General features: G+C 37.1%; 1 protein-coding gene and 3 long non-coding RNA genes across 6 annotated transcripts in view; 2 read left to right on the forward strand and 2 right to left on the reverse strand.

Annotated features, from left to right (window-relative positions):
- LOC106510217 overlaps positions 1-3,303 on the forward strand; it is a 42,391-nt gene extending 39,088 nt beyond the window's left edge. The window contains exon 7 of the long non-coding RNA XR_002343552.1: positions 1,297-3,303. This is a non-coding gene — a long non-coding RNA (uncharacterized LOC106510217). The remainder of the gene's footprint in view (positions 1-1,296) is intronic.
- LOC110260369 lies at positions 2,349-8,668 on the reverse strand. Its single transcript, XR_002343562.1, has 2 exons — positions 8,345-8,668; positions 2,349-3,335 (listed from the first exon to the last, which is right to left on the reverse strand). It is a non-coding gene; the product is annotated as an uncharacterized LOC110260369 (long non-coding RNA).
- On the reverse strand, positions 8,762-15,911 carry LOC110260368. 3 transcript variants are annotated; one of them, XR_002343559.1, is made up of 3 exons: positions 10,488-15,911; positions 9,398-9,560; positions 8,762-9,217 (listed from the first exon to the last, which is right to left on the reverse strand). It is a non-coding gene; the product is annotated as an uncharacterized LOC110260368 (long non-coding RNA). The 3 variants fall into 3 exon arrangements; XR_002343560.1 differs by lacking the exon at positions 10,488-15,911 and adding an exon at positions 10,308-10,431 and having other exon boundaries at positions 9,192-9,217; XR_002343561.1 differs by lacking the exon at positions 10,488-15,911 and adding an exon at positions 9,713-9,947 and having other exon boundaries at positions 9,192-9,217.
- Positions 9,441-15,962, forward strand: part of COL11A1 (collagen type XI alpha 1 chain) — a 203,299-nt gene continuing 196,777 nt past the window's right edge. Inside the window, 1 exon segment of the mRNA XM_001929372.7 lies at positions 9,441-9,578. Coding sequence (XP_001929407.6) covers positions 9,473-9,578 — 106 coding nt within the window. The 5' untranslated portion in view covers positions 9,441-9,472.

The following is a 15,962-nucleotide window of genomic DNA, read 5'->3' on the forward strand; positions in this document are numbered from 1 at the left end:
CTAGGTATTTCATATGAATCATATGAGACTTTTTATATCAGTTTCTTTCATCTTGCATAATTATTATTATTTTTTTTTTGTCTTTTGTCTTTTTGTCTGTTGTTGTTGTTGATGTTGTTGTTGCTGTTGTTGCTATTTCTTGGGCCGCTCCCACGGCATATGGAGGTTCCCAGGCTAGGGGTCGAGTCGGAGCTGTAGCCGCCGGCCTACGCCAGAGCCACAGCAACGCGGGATCCGAGCCGCGTCTGCAACCTACACCACAGCTCACGGCAACGCCGGAACGTTAACCCACTGAGCAAGGGCAGGGACCGAACCCGCAACCTCATGGTTCCTAGTCGGATTCGTTAACCACTGCGCCACGACGGGAACTCCCCATCTTGCATAATTATTTAAGGTTCATATAAATTGCAGTATGTATCAGTATTTCATTTCTTTTTAAGCGGCTGAATAATATTTCATTTTATGTATATATCACAATTTGTCCAGTCATCTGATAGATGTTTGGGTTGTTTCCACCTTTGGCTATTGTGAATAGCATTGATATGAACATGTGTGTAGAGGTATTTATTGCAGTACCTGTTTCAATTCTTTTAGGTGTGTACTTAGGCATGGGATTGTGAGGTCATGTGGGAATTCTGTGTTTAACTTTTTGAAGAAGAACCAAACTATTTTCCATAGCAGCTAAAAAAATTAACATTTTTCACTGGCCAATATGAGGGTTGGTTCCAATTGCCCTACCTTGTCACCAACATGTGTTTTCATTTTTTAAAATTATCATATTCATTCTACTGGTTGGGAAGTAATTTCTTATTGTACTTTTGATTTACATTTCCCTTGACTGATAATGTTAAGCAGTTTTCCATTGCATTTTTGCCATTTGTATATATTCTTGGAAGGAATGTCTACTAAAGTCATTTTTCCATTTTTACATTGGGTTGCTTGTCTTTGTTCTTGCGGTATAAGAGTTCTTTATGTATTTGATACTCAGTCTTCATCAGATACATAGGTTTCAGATATTTTTCATTCTATAGGTTGTCTTTGCATTTTCTTTGTAATGTGTCTTTTGAGGCACAAAAGTGTTTTGATGAGGTCTAATTTATTTATTTTCCTTTTGTTGCACATGCTTTTAATGTCACATCTAAAATTCCATTGGCAAATTGTGAAGATTTTCCCCCATGTTTTCATCTATGAGCTTTAACTCTCATATTTAGGCAATCCATTTTGGGTTAATGTTTGTGCATGGTGTGAAGTAGGGGTCCAACCTCATTTTTCATGTGTGGATATCTGTCATTCCAGCACCATTTGTTGAAGACTATTTTTTCTGCATTGAAGGATCTTGCAAGATTTGTTGGAATCCATGGATCTAAAGTGAATATCTTTGAAAAAGAATTTTGATGCTGACTATACAATTCCTGGTTGAAACTTTTCTTTCAGCATTTTAATATTTTATCCCACTTTCATTTGTCCTCTGATTTCAGTTGAGAAATATGTGGTTAACATTGCCTTTTCTTAGTTCAGTGTGTTTTCATTATTGTAATATTTTTCCAGAGTTTTAACAAACTTGATTCTGACCATTTTTGCTTGATTTTTCAATATTTCTGTAGAAATAAATTTGCTTGAATCTTCCTCCTCTGTCATTTTTGCTGACATTTTCAGATCCTTCTATGAACTTTTGTCTTTATTACATTTGAAATGTCAAAAGTAGTTTCTAAGCATAAGCTCTATTGAACTTTTGATAATTATATAATTCATAGGAATTTAAACATCCCTGATAAAACAAGATCTCTTTTCCAATTATGGGAGAGTTAATTTACTGTGTCTTGGGAACTGAAATAAGCTTGCCGTTAGTGAGAGTCACCATTTAAAAGCGGTAAATACAGACATTAATGGATTTCCTTAATACACATCTTACAGGATATTTTGCACAAAAACCAAGAGATGACTAGTTTCTATTGCTATCTGATGAGTACAATGAATGACATTTATTACATAGAGAATATTGTATTCCCATCAGAATTCATATATTAAAATAATTGTGATAGTATTTGAAGGTGGGGCCTTTGTGAGGTGATTATGTCATGAGAGTGGAGTCTTCATAATGAAATTAGTGGCCTTATAAATGAGGTCTCAAAGAGCTACCTTGCCTCTTCTGCCATGTGAGGTTACAGTGAAAAGACAGTCACCATCCATGAGCCAGAAAGTGGGTCCTTACCAGGTGCTGAATCTGCTGGCCACTTAATCTTGGATTACCTAGCCTCCTGAGCTGTGAGAAGTACATTTCTGCTGTTTATAAGCCACCCAGTGTATGGTGTTCTTGTCGTAACAGCCCAAACAGACTAAGACAGCAATTTTTCTTCTGAAATTACTTTAATTCCTTATCAATAAAACTAACACAGATTATGGCTGTCCTACTGGCCTACAAATCCCTTGCTTCTTGCGCCAATGTAGTTAAATTTTTTCTGTATTCTACAGTCATTATGTTTTATTTATACATGGAGGAGTAATAATTTAATGATTCTAACACTTGTTATTCAAATATTGATTTCTCTACACATATTCTTTAATTCATTTTTTATATCATTTAACAAATGTTGTTTATATTTAATTGTCTTTTTAAAGACAAATATTTTGGATAGTACGGAGAAAGGAATACCATTAAATCCCTCTGAAAGAACTTCTAGAGCCATTGAGCAGTCCATGGAATATGTCAAACTTTGTCTTGATTGTAGTTTCATAAGTTGTGCTGGTGTTTAATCTTCCTTCCAGGTCAGTCAGAGGTCTATAGTATTGCCAGTAGCTTCCAGGGAGTCCAATCTCAGCTTGGGTCTCAAGAATATAGTGACTCATATCTAAAGTTCTAGTGCTTTAGAATAATGGACAAAATCACATACACTGACTCTTGTGTATAAAAGCAGAATTAAAATACCAATTAAGGTAAATGTCAACAAAAGCATTCAAAGCTCAGTAAGAAGGAGGAACCAAGATACTGAAGATACAGTATAGAATGAGGGTTTCTTCCCCCGAGGAATTTATGGTCTAGAAGGAAATATTTATCTAAGGCTTGATATATATTCTGCCTCAAAGTTTGTCTTATATAGTAGATGATTTGTCTTGTTTATCTTGAATTAGTAGATTTTGTACGGTACTCAACAATCTTTAAGATGGTCCACGCACTTATGAACTATTGATATGATTATGAATATTGTTCTTCTCTTTAACGTATCAGATGCCTTTTCTTTTTTTTCTTTTTGTGAAGTGTGAAATGACCTGAGGTTCGCTTTAGTAGTGTTTTCTGTTTGCAGAAGCAGGTAAAGTTATAATATGATTTTATAATCCTAGAAGAGAACGAAATCTAAGGGTTGGTATTGGAATAAAAATAACTTGTCTTTATCTCTAACACGAGGCTTTTTATTTTTCAGAAATATATTCAAAGATGTGACTTTTTAACTATATTTATAGATTTTTAAGGCTAGGATCACTGACATTACCTTTCCTTAAGATTTGTATTATTGAGGATCTCATTCATTTTAATAGTTAATCTATAAGGAAATAATGTGCTCACTATGATTCAAAAAATGCTCTAAAATGGATTACCTATGAAGGAAGAATTAATAATAAGAGAAGTGTGAAAATAAAATGTTTTTTTCCCACATATTCAATCTTTTTCTGTATCCTTAGTTTGAACTTTAAGTGTCCCTGACTTCCTTAAAATGAAACTATTAAAATTGTCACATTCCCACCTCATGCAGATGTTATAAAGACTAACAATAACAACAAAACTCATTAAGTATTTTGAATAAAAAAGTTTGTACTTTAATGACAAAGGTATTTTGCTTTCAAAAGTATACTTAATAGCACATATTGCTTGTTTTGGGGCCCTTTCAATCCATATGCGATTTTCCAGCCTTACAGATTAGATTGGGAAAACTTTTGAAATAAGATCTATTGTTTGTCCAGCATTTTGATGTGTAATAATTTGACCAAACCAGTACTGGCAGAAAATATAATATTGGGAGACTTATTAAACACTGAGAATCTGCAAAACAAATTAAATTGGAGTTATTCATCACAGATGTTTTAAAAATCAGATCTATTTCAATATTTAGCCATATTCACCAACCTTAAATCTTATATTTGGCATTTGTTTTGGCATCAAGAGAATGTATAAGGCAGTCATAAAAATAACAGAAATGTTTATAATTCAGAAATCTGTTTTGTGTGAATCTTCAGATTTCTGAAACACATGCATTTAATTTCAGAATTAAACGAATTGGTACAAATGGTGGAGCACAAAACAGATTACACATGGTTGTCTGGAAATAATATTCATTTTAAATTAAAAATACTGACAGATGCCATTGGGATGTATGAATCCTTGAAGACATAACTGAGGTGAAAGAGAGGATTCACTTTAGAAAGTACACTGATATATTTGGTCATTTTTATTATTTATATTAGGAAATAATGTGTCAAAGGAAAACTTTGCATATTCCTATTTTACTACCAAAATTAAATTTAAAAATTCATGAAATTGCTATCCCTATAAAGAAGCTAAAATCCTTACCTTAGGCAACCTTATTTTATTAGGAACAGCCAATGGGAATCAAGAGAACTATTACTCAAATGGTAGTTTGGACACCATATACAACAAAACATCATGGAGATAGATTATTAGTGTGGTACTTCTTTTGGCCATGGCATGTAGTTTCACTATAATGTTTAAAATCCTGTCTTTTCCTTCCACTGATAGAGATGCTGATGCTATCCTATACTACTTTGTAGAAAGTCTTGTTATATTTTTGCAGACATACAGGAGCTCAGTAAATGCCAAATCCATTCAATTAAAAAGAAAAAAAGATACAGAGAGTAAAAAATATTTTGACAAAGGTCCAAAAAAATATTTAAGATTTTACCCTTACTCATCTTGTTCTCTCTTTCTCACTTCTAGCTTTGGACAATTATGAAAATGAATGATGACCGTTGCCTGTGAGTATAGCTAACTAAAGGATATTTTTAAGAGTGATGGGCATGAATGTACAAGACAATATTCCTTGCTCATTTGGGGCTCAATTAGATTTGATTTTACTTTAAGTCCTTTTAAACAGCATGGGTATGTCATCACTAAGTTGACTCCTTCAACACTCAGAGACCAAACTTCATTTGAAGAATGTTTTATCATGAAAATTGTGCTAACTTTAGATTCCTCTCAAATTCTATATGCTGTTTCACAGTACAGGTGCAGAAAAATATCCAATCATCATGTGGTATACTTGTGAGCTAGGCCCACTGTGGAAATAAACTTCTTTATCCTTTCTCCGCCCCCCCCTTTCTACAATACAATGGCCCATCTGTGAGGTAAGAGGACTGACTCCACTTTTAAACAGAGACTAATTTTTAGCCACTCATGAATTAGAAAAAAATTGTAAAATAAATATCAAACTACTTAGTCATTTCTTTCTTAAAATAATTGACCTAAAGTTCAAAAAAGGGCAAGAAAGACAAACCATTAGGACAGTGAGAGAGTGATTATATTCAACAGTAATTCTCTTTTAAACACTTGAAGTACATCTGATGTGTGCAGCAGTTTCCCACCCCCATAATAATTTCTCATTCAATGTCAAATTTGATGAAACAGTTTTAGTTATAGCACAGTGTTTAGAGAAAATGTCCATATATATATATATCTTCTCTCTCTTATAAATGCCAAATCATTTCAAAGATACTGCATCTTTTCAAAAATCTACTTCTTTCACCTAATTTCAGACTCACCATAGAGTTATCTCTGTCTTTAATACTTTATGGCTTTTTTATTAGGGGCATTCAGCTATGGATAAGGTTTCTTTAGTTTCAGTTTGTTTATTGAGGCCTCAGTATTTAAAACATTGATTCTGAATCTGTATCCCTTCATTTCTAGGGATTTGTGACAGTATTAAGGGAGATTTAAGAGTTTTACAGAATGTTTAATAAAGCTCCGTGAACTCTGAAGATCATCTAGAACATGTAAGTTCCCCTAATATGACCCTCCTAATCAATTATTAAATTATTATTTTAGCTTTCCAGACAAGCCAGTATGAACAAGTGGTCAATCTAAAATATTGCTACAAAAAATGTGACTTTTTTTTCTCTAAATTGTTTTCATCATGTTTTTAAAAGACTTGCAGTCAGAGTAAATTTTACAAAGCTGAACAAATATCTTTAAAGACCATTTTTTAATGTGACAAAAAAGGAAATGTCCTACAGCTAATTGTGCTCCAAATAAAAGGCCTATGTCAGGAAAACTGTCATATTCTATTGCATTTTGAATCTATCTATAAACAGCAAGGACTGGGCGAAACGATGTAAAAAACAATATCCCTGGAAGTCGTCCCCTGTGACATTGAAGATTGTGAGGCGGGTCTTTTCTATCTTCCCTCTGCCCTCTTTGTTATTCAGCATTATCATTAATCCTGCTGAATCCACCTCCCGAGAATCCATGGGCAGGTTCCTAGGAGGCTCTAGATCTGGCAGCTAGCTGCTGGCTCAAGATGTTGAGTGTAGTTAACTATTCCTTACTATGAATCCACTATGTTTCCTTCCAGAGCATTAATTCAGACCCAGGTTATGCCTCTCTGGGTAGTGGCCAGAGGAATTCAGACCACAGAGTACAGAGAGCATAAGGTAGTAATAACGCTATTCACCCAAACCCACTTTGCCTGAAAGGACCCTTTCACCGCAGTGAGAAGGCCTGAGATGTGACCGGAAGGTGGGGCTTGCTAGACTGACTGCATCATTTCTCACCTCCTAGAACAGTATCAGGCCATGGAATTCTCTATAAATCAGGAGAGCTATTGAGAAACATTTTGGAACACCATTTCTGCATGTCTCTGCAAGGCCTGTAACTCTCTAGCTCTTGAGTTGATTTAGGATTCTGGTACTTTCACAAATGTGTTTCTAAACTTTGTATTCATGTCACTATTTTGCATTTAAGAGAAGACCTAGAAAAACACATTTTAAAAAAACACAAAAAATTGGACAAAAAATTCAGGTTTCAAAAAATTTGTTAACTGAAAATTCACACAAATTTTTCGTTTTGAAAAGATGAAGGATAATGAAGATGATACATTTAGGTATAATTTCACCTTAAGGTTCTTAATTTTTAATTGTATACTTCATACTCAAACATGGTATGATATTTAATTATTAAAGTATATTAAACATTTAAGGTTACAATCTGAAAAATTTGTTGGTGATATTTCTGTGCAGCTGATATAAGGCATCTGTAATATTCTCCCAGCAACATTATTAATACAAAGTTGTTTTTTTTTTTTTAACCTACTATCTAAGAGGTAATTTTTTTTTTCTTTTTAGGGCTGCACTCGCAGCATATGGAGGTTCCCAGGCTAGGGATGGAATCAGAGCTACAGCTGCCGGCCTACACCACAGCCACAGCATCGCCAGAACCGAGCCACGTCTGCGACCTACACTGCAGTTCATGGCAGTGCTGGATCCTTAACCCCCTGAGGCTAGGGATCAAACCCACATTCTCACGGATGCTAGCCGGGTTAGTTAACTGCTGAGCCACAACGGAAACTCCCTAAGAGGTAAATTTATTGATGTGGGAATGGTTCTTCCTCACAGAGAGTGACAGTCATATTGAAAATATTATTTAGTCACTTTCCTCATTTTATATGCCTCTTATACATGTCCTTATACAATTCCATCTTGGTCCGCAGCATGTTCTCTCAACACCTTTCTTCAAAATCTTAAGCCACATAACTAGAATATCTGATTAATTAACATGGGTCATGAGGTACATTTTGATAACTAGTGGAAAATTAGGTTCCTAAAAAATCAGTGGACATATGTGCCTCATAAACTTAGTTGAGAACCCTTAAACCTTTAAATATCTTTAATATTCAGCATCAGTCCTGGCCCAAGCTTCTAGTCTTTGTCAACAGGAAAACGTATTCATTCACTCAACACATCTGTGTTGAATACCTAATATATGCTGGCACCTTGTTGGGCTCTGTCCCAGAAAATTTTTGAAAGACATCTTAAAAAATATTAAGCCACAAGAAGAAGCCAATAGGAGGGAATACTTTAAACACGGAAAAAATGACCAGGGAAGCTATAGTCTGGGTTTAACTGGGTTACTTTGAGGAGGGGTAAGTAGAAGGAATTTAGAAACCTGCCCCTTCTCATTATTTTCACTGTAGAGTGATATTTTCAGCTCCTGAGGCCCTTCAAGAGGAGCCCTGGGCCCAGACGCTTGGAGATCTCCAGGAGTTGCTTTCCTTGCTTTTCTCCTCCCCCTGCCCCTCATCCGGGTTCAGGACAGAATCAGCTGGAAAATTAAATTACTCACCCCCTTAATGTCAGCTCCCATATATTTCTTTCTCCTCCTGCCTCAGAGCACAGTTCAGCTCTTTAAGAGAAGAGCCTCTGAATGAAGCTAGTGCGGTATTTAACCACCAAGAGAGAAACCTGTCAGTTTCAGATCTCCAAGGAGGGCTTCCCTATAAGAAGGGGAATGGGTTTTGACCCCGTGGGCCCCTCCATCTCACCTCCATCCCTTTCTTCTAATTCTCCGTTTAAGAAAATAATAAAAATACTTTTCGGAGCAGGCAGAGCAATGAGTCCGTTGGTTCCACGACTGCTATAAGAAGCAGATTTTTGCACAGGGATAAGATTACGGCTGGCAGCCCAGAACTCCAGTGGTGTGGCGGATCAGACGCTGGGCTCCTCCCCTCCCCCGCTGACGAACGGGAGGCTAACAGACGGGTGCAAGTAGACAAGTAGCTGTTTTTATTGAATACAGAAGCTCCTTGAAAACTCTGTGGACTCCGGGTCTCTCCTGCAATTCCTTTCATTCCCAAAGTGCTGGAGCCAAGCACGCGTCCCCCATAACGCCCTCCCATTTCTTCTCGGGGATTTGGGTAGGAGAGGAGGGAGGAGTGGAATGGGGAGATGGGGGGTGGTTGGTGGGCTGGGCTAGCCAGGAGACCTGATTCTTGGGCAAGGAGAGGGGGGCGGGCTCGGGGCCGCCCGCGAGGCGTGTGATTGGGTCTGACCTTCAGCAGGCTTGTCAGTTTCTCCTGGGGTAAGGGGGGCGCAGGAGCGGAGTGGGCGGGGGAGGGGGCTGCCCAGAGCTTCTCGTCCTGCCCACTGACGGCATGAAGCCTTTAGGGGCACGCAGGCCTCTCAGATTTTTGGTTGAAGCCCCTCATCTGCCGTCAGTCTGAAGGCAGGGCCCCGCAGAGGACGGATCGGAGGGTCCCGGCCAGCGGGGCCAATCGAGAGGGAGAGGAGGGGGCGAGAGACAGGAAGGAAGCAAACCATCAAATTTAAAGAAAAAGCCCTTTGACTTTTTCCCCCTCTCCCTCCTCAATGGCTGTGTAGCAAACATCCCCGACGATACCTTGGAAGGGACGAAGTTGGTCTGCAATCGCAATTTCGTGGGTTGAGTTCTCAGTTGTGAGAGCGGGGCTCGGAGATGGAGCGGTGGTCCTCTAGGTGGAAAACGAAACGGTGGCTCTGGGATTTCACCATAACAACTCTGGCACTGACTTTCCTCTTCCAGGCTAGAGAGGTCAGAGGAGGTAAGAAAAAATGGTTTGGGGGAGGTGGGAGAGTGCCGTCGGTCTTTCTCATTCTGCGCCCCTCCCCCCTTCTTTCCTCCAGCCCCCTCCCCCCCTCAAAAAAACAAAAAACAACAACAAAAAAAGCCCTCAACAGTTCTCTTAAATGAAATCCAGATTGTAGCTGCCATCAGGTTGGAAGTGAAGACTGGAGAGAGAGATGCATGTAGGCGGGACAGTAATGGGAGAAGAGGTAGCAGAAAAAAAGATCTGTCAGGCGCAGAGCCTGCTGAAATGCCCTTCACTACTTTCCAGGGGCTTTGAAAAGAGGAAGAATATTACCTTGAACACAAGGGAAGTTTTACAAAGCTTTTGTTTGAGGAACAGTCCTTAGACTGACCTTTGAACACACCTTCTGGTTTCTTCAGGGTCTAACACATGGAAGTGCTTTTTTAAAGGTGAGCTAAGGAGAAAATATAGAGAAAGGGTATAAAATGAACCTCGGTAAAGTTCTTTGTCTGGAACAAAGTGAGAAGCAAGATGTTGTACTTTTAGGGATACGAGAGAAAGCAGAAGGGCATGAATCTTGAAGCCTGAGAAGTGTGTGTGAGAGTGTGCGTGTGTGGCATTTTGAAGAGATTTTAAGTGGGAAAAAATGGCAGATAAGAAATGGGTAAAGACAAGGAGAACCCTTCTTCCCTGGATTTCAGTCCCCTCTTCCCCTCTATGACCCCCCACCTCCACCCCCACCTTCTTCTTGCAGGTTGGACGTGCAGTTCTCTAGGAGAATGATGAAACTCTCCACAAGCAAATGGGGTGGGGGTGGAGGAATAGGGATTGGAGGGAAGGGGAGGGGGCGCGGGGTGGGATGGGAGGAGAGAGGTAAGGAAAAGTTCCTACGTGGCACCACCAAATATTCAATGACCAGACCTGCTCGGAAGACTGCAGCCCTGTCAGTACCCGAGGAGGGAGAGCGACTTCACTCCTCCCCTCCGCCTCCTCCCTCCCCTTCCCCCGCCCTTGCCCGCAAAGGCATCTGGCCGGAGCGGTCCGTTAGGTGCCGTAGACACGGCCGGCGGGAGAACGCCTTTGGAGTTCAGGGAGCTCAAACAGCTTAGAGTGGAAAAGCAAGCTTTGTCAGGAGTGCGTTGAGACGTAGGGGGTAGGAAGGAGGGTGGCAACGATTGGCTGAGGGAGAAAGAAATTGTGAAGCCCAAATGCGCAGGCTTTAGTGGAAACCTGAGTCTGACCCTGGTGGGTGCCAAGATCTGAGTTCTCCCTAATGGGAATTAGCGCTCCCGGAGGCCGAACTCGGCGAAACCAGGTCTGTGCTTCTTCCCCGCACTGAGAGATGTTCATTCACCTTCCTAAGTAGCATGCAGTGGTGGATTATTCCTCTGTGACTTCCTCGTGAATAGTCAGAGCCTCATTAGAACTACCTTTGAATTTTGAAATAGGTTATGCAAATTCCATGGATTCATTCATTTCTACATTTTAAAAGATAAATAGTGGAGTCTTTGAAAGTGGAATCCATCAGAAGTTTGCGTTTTACCTTTGGTACCTGGTCGCCAGCTGCATTGGTCGGTTCTGTCAGCAGGTCTGCCCTCTGCTGGTTTTATTTATTATTCCAGCATCTGCCTTAGTAAATGAGGCCTCTTAAAATCCTTCCAACTAGAGTGATGCTGGGAAAGGATGCTTGATTAAGGAGGAATAGATAGGCTGTTGCTTTTTCAGCTTTTTCAGCTATATCTTTTTTTTTCAAGCTTGTGGAAAAAAGTATCACAATGGCAGCTTTTTTTTTTTTAAGTATGGAAACTAAGACTTTCTTCAAGGAAGACAGATGTAATATAAACTTGACTTTGTTAGCATTCAGGGGTAATTTCACTAAAGATATTTATGTTTCATTTCCACACTGGGCCTTCCTGAAAGCTCTAAGGATATCAGAAAGATCAAATTTCTACACTGTGATGCATCATTTTCTCATTTAAATGTAGCTGCATACCTAAAGTCTTTTTAAACAAACATCTCAGTACCACAAATAAATGCTGTAAAAAGAAACTTCTCTATTATTATAAAGCCATCCAGTGTGAGAAATAACAAATTTTAAGGATTTTATGTTGTTTCTATTTGTCATTTTTGATGAAATGTCTTGAAAGTTATATGGTCATTTGGATGTTCATATTCTAAGAACTGGTATTCATTTCGCCAGGTTGTTAGGTAGTTATTGCTCAGTGGGAAGCTACATGTTTACTTAAATCTACTTTTGTAGGCATTCTTGCCACTTAATGAACTTCAAAAGGAAAATGGGATATTAATGCTTAAAAAGGAAACACTAGCCTGAATCATCACACGAGGGAAATAAACTCTGTCCAGTTCTCATACTAGCCTTTAGATTTGCAATTGCTGTAACGATGAGTAAGTTTCTAAATGAGGTAGTGTACACTAGTATTATGCGATAATTTATTGATTTCATTAAGATGGTGTGATTTGGTTGTTAAACCAAAAGATAAAACAGCTGTTTTCACCTAAAATTTGTATTTCTTGGATTAAAAACACTGAAGTCTTAAAACATTCTGGGTTCATAATAAATTAGGCTCTGAAATTTTGTAGTTAGGATCTTGAAGCATCTAAGCTTACAGAGACAAGTGCTTGGAGTAAATGAATTAAGACAAATTTATGAACCTGCATAGTTGTATTATTTTACTTTGCAAATCCAAACTCTGTAACTTGATCTTCTTTAACATATTCAAATTTTTATTATTTATTGTGATAGTACGAAAGAGTAAGCATTACTTTTTATAATATATTCATTTGCATTAACTTAAGTGTCTTGTTTTATATATTCGCTTATGGTTAATAGCAATGTTTTATTTCAGGAACTTACAAATTTCATTTAATTTCATTTCATTTAGTTTGTTACTCATAGATAGATTTACCTAAAAGTTATAGTGGCTATAGTCTGTGATTGTGTTACTATAGATTTAAGCAGTTTTAAAAGGAGTACAAAGAAAAAATAATATGTAATTGAACCATTTTTCACTAATTAAAATGGTATTCAACCTTTGGTAGTTACATCAGTACTGTGCCTTGCCAAAAGCTGATAAATTTTATGAGGAACTTTCAAAGTTTGTCAGCAATTGGTAGTGAGTCCCGCTGGAGTGTTTTGAGTGCCTGGGATCAGCAGGTGAAATGGTGCTGGCTTCCAGGGCATGTGCCAATCCAGCTTTGCAAAGAGATCAAGTTTGTCCCTGTGGTTATTTAATCAGAAATCAGTTAAAAGATTAGACATGCTTCTGATAACAGATGGAAGATTGTTAACATGGTCTTTCTAAGTCAAAAATTGATAAGGTCCGTGAGAGATAAACAATAAAGAAAATTAGGCATCTTAACGAGAAGCATCTTCATGCATGTTTTATACAGATAATCTTAGTTTAGGTGGCACATATATATTCAGGTAATTGTAGGCACTTTCACAAAATTGTCCATTAGTTTTGAAATTAAGTTTATCAGTATCTTAATATAACCATTCAATTCACAATTAATACTTAACTAGAATCTACTTTATAAAAAAACTCTCTAAGAGGTATTCTCAGAGTTTTAAGTAAAATTATGGAGCTGCAGAATGAGATATAACTAGTTAGTATGATTGCTTACAGTTTAATTAATTTTTAGGTTCTACGTCTGCCTCAATTTGTGACTAAAATTGAAGGAGCTCATTATTCACGTTACCATTAAAATGTAGCAAGGCAAATATGGACCCCTTTTCAGATTTGTGGGCAGGGATATCTTTTTAAAAAAAAAAAAATCTAAGTGATTGCCTTTCATTTCTAAAAATTTGTTCTTTTCTGAGTCAAATTTCTCTTCACTCTGGTTAATTTCTTGAAGCACTATCTATGTAATGATAATGATGGACTTGAATCAAGCTTGGGTGAGAGTGTGTAATAAAAAGCTGACTTTTTCAAAGGAAGAAAAAGGTGTTTAGGTTAAATTTTTTAAGAGAATGCAAGAGATGGAAGCATCTCTATACTACCTTCTCACTTTACTAGCGAGAAACCTAAGGCACAGAAAAGTTGTTAGCTGAATCCTTTTTCTCAAAAACATATTGTTATAATAGTCAAGATTTTTTTTAAATGAGTAGGGTAAAGGTGTGCAGTACTGATAAACTATCTTTAAATAATAGTAGTCTGAGACCTTATGGAATAAATAATTATTATTTAAATGTATATGTATTTACAGAATATGGAATGACCAAATATTAGTTAAATGTATGTACTAGAGTTTAGGTTAGTGCAAAGATGAAGTGAAAAAAAATGCCTAATTTAAAGAAAAAGAGAGGAAATTATAGAATGCATTTAAAAATCCCTCCATTTCCTAGATGAGATAATTTTTGATAATTTGTAATGTTAATATCCCTAATTATGTGATTCTATAAGATTATCTATATCAAGGTAGAAAGCACGACAGTTTATAAAGCATTTTTTGTATACATTTGTTGCTGGATTAAGAATGTAGTTTTTATTCTCTCTGAAGTTGCTAATGGAGGACCAGGCACAACTTTGAGGTTATATGTCTGTTTCCAAAAAAGCAAATGATATCAAATTTCTATGCTTTTCATTTTGAGCCTGATTGGATCATATATAATATTTGTAATTATATAATATGTACATTATTAAGAAGTCAGATAGTGAATTGCTTTTTTACATGCTATAGGTTGTTTGTTTAATAATCTTTTTTCAAATAAGTGGTCAACTTTGGAAAAAATAAGAAAGCACTTAGTAATGCATAAATTAATTAAAGTTTTTCTTTGGATTGTCAAAGTGTAAGAAATTACCTAGACACCTTTTACCTTAGGAATAAATGGACAGTTAATTTATCAGAAAGAACTCAGTCTTACTGAGCTACCATCATATGCTGTGCTAGCAACACAACACATTGGTGGAGCTAGCATTGTAACCAAATTAAGTTTTTTCCTGTCTTTTGGAAAATGCAGGACTGTCCTTAGGGTTCTGAAGAAGAAACTATGGAAGCTAATGTGTATACTCATGATTAACAATTTATATAAATACAGGGATTTATAAACATTGAGCCATCCCTATCATTTTTATGTCATCTTTAATAGTGATTTTTAGGTATTTAAACGCCAGAATCCTATTGTATCCCAAATATACTTTTCTTTCCTGTGTCTCCCTTTGGAGAAATAATTAAGGGCAGTTGGCATAATCATTAGGAATTCAAGGCAACTGCAGAGTGGGGGCTAAGAAACGAGCTGCATTTCTGCTTTTACTCCTCCACTTCCCACATTTAATGCTGAGGAAATGTGACCTGAGTTGGGAGTGGTGAGAGGAAACCAAACTTTGTTCTGACCATTGCAGTTTTGTTCCTTTGCAAAGAAGAGAGGTACACACAGATGCTATAAAAAAAAAAAAAAAAAAAGTTGCCAGTTCCCTGAAGAGTCCATTTTTAAAAGCAATTTTCAGTGTATGCTGAAATATACTATAATGACTTTCCTAAATTTGGACTTTTCTTCTAATTTTTTTTTTTTTGCAATTTAATTCCGAACCTAAAAGGCTTTGTGTTTCATATTAACTGCCTTCTACATTAGAATGTGCCTCATTTACCTCCTGTCAAAATCCTAGTATGATTTTATTTTTATAGATAAGTTTTTTTTTTCCCCCTACTTTCAGTTGTGTCAGAACTCAACACGGATAATACTGTCTGGTAGAGAAGATGAAAGTCAATTTTAAAGTGATTTAGTGAGAAGTATCTATTTATCAGTTGCAGTCTTTGGCATACTACTAACTTGGCTTGTGGCTCTTTAGACATTGGCTGATCACCAGACCTACTGTTATCTGGTAAAATAAACTCTGCTTGCTGCGCATGGAATTAGAGACAGTGCTATTAATTTAGCAGAAAGAACTCAGAGAAAAGAAAGGTTATCATATTTCAGAGTAAGAGACCAGCTTAAATACAACTTGACAATTGAGAACTAAAACAAACCTGTGTAAAAGTGCTTTAGCACAATCAACTTTTGCAATCCCCTCAAACCTTTTTTTTTTTCCTTTAAAAAGCATTTCTTTCTTATTTTAACCAAATTTAATTGCTTTTGAATGGCCCTGTACTGTACAGGTAGATGAAGGTCCCTATTCATAGAACTTGAGCGCATAGGATGTCAGTGGAAGCTTCCTTCCTCTGTCTGACTGGTAAACTGACATCCGGGCTTAAAAGAGTGAACCTTAGACTGGATGAGGTCGTTGGCTTTCCTTCCTTACTCAGATTTTCACAAACAACTTCCCGAAAGGGTGACTGCCAGAAAGAGCAGTAGTTGCGATTGCTGACAAAACTAGTAAGAAGCTCTAGCACTTTTTTTTTTTTTTTTTTTTTTTTTTTTTTGTATTTTGTGCTCTC

The sequence above is a fragment of the Sus scrofa genome, chromosome 4 (assembly GCF_000003025.6).
Source record: "Sus scrofa isolate TJ Tabasco breed Duroc chromosome 4, Sscrofa11.1, whole genome shotgun sequence".
NCBI lineage: Eukaryota > Metazoa > Chordata > Mammalia > Artiodactyla > Suidae > Sus > Sus scrofa.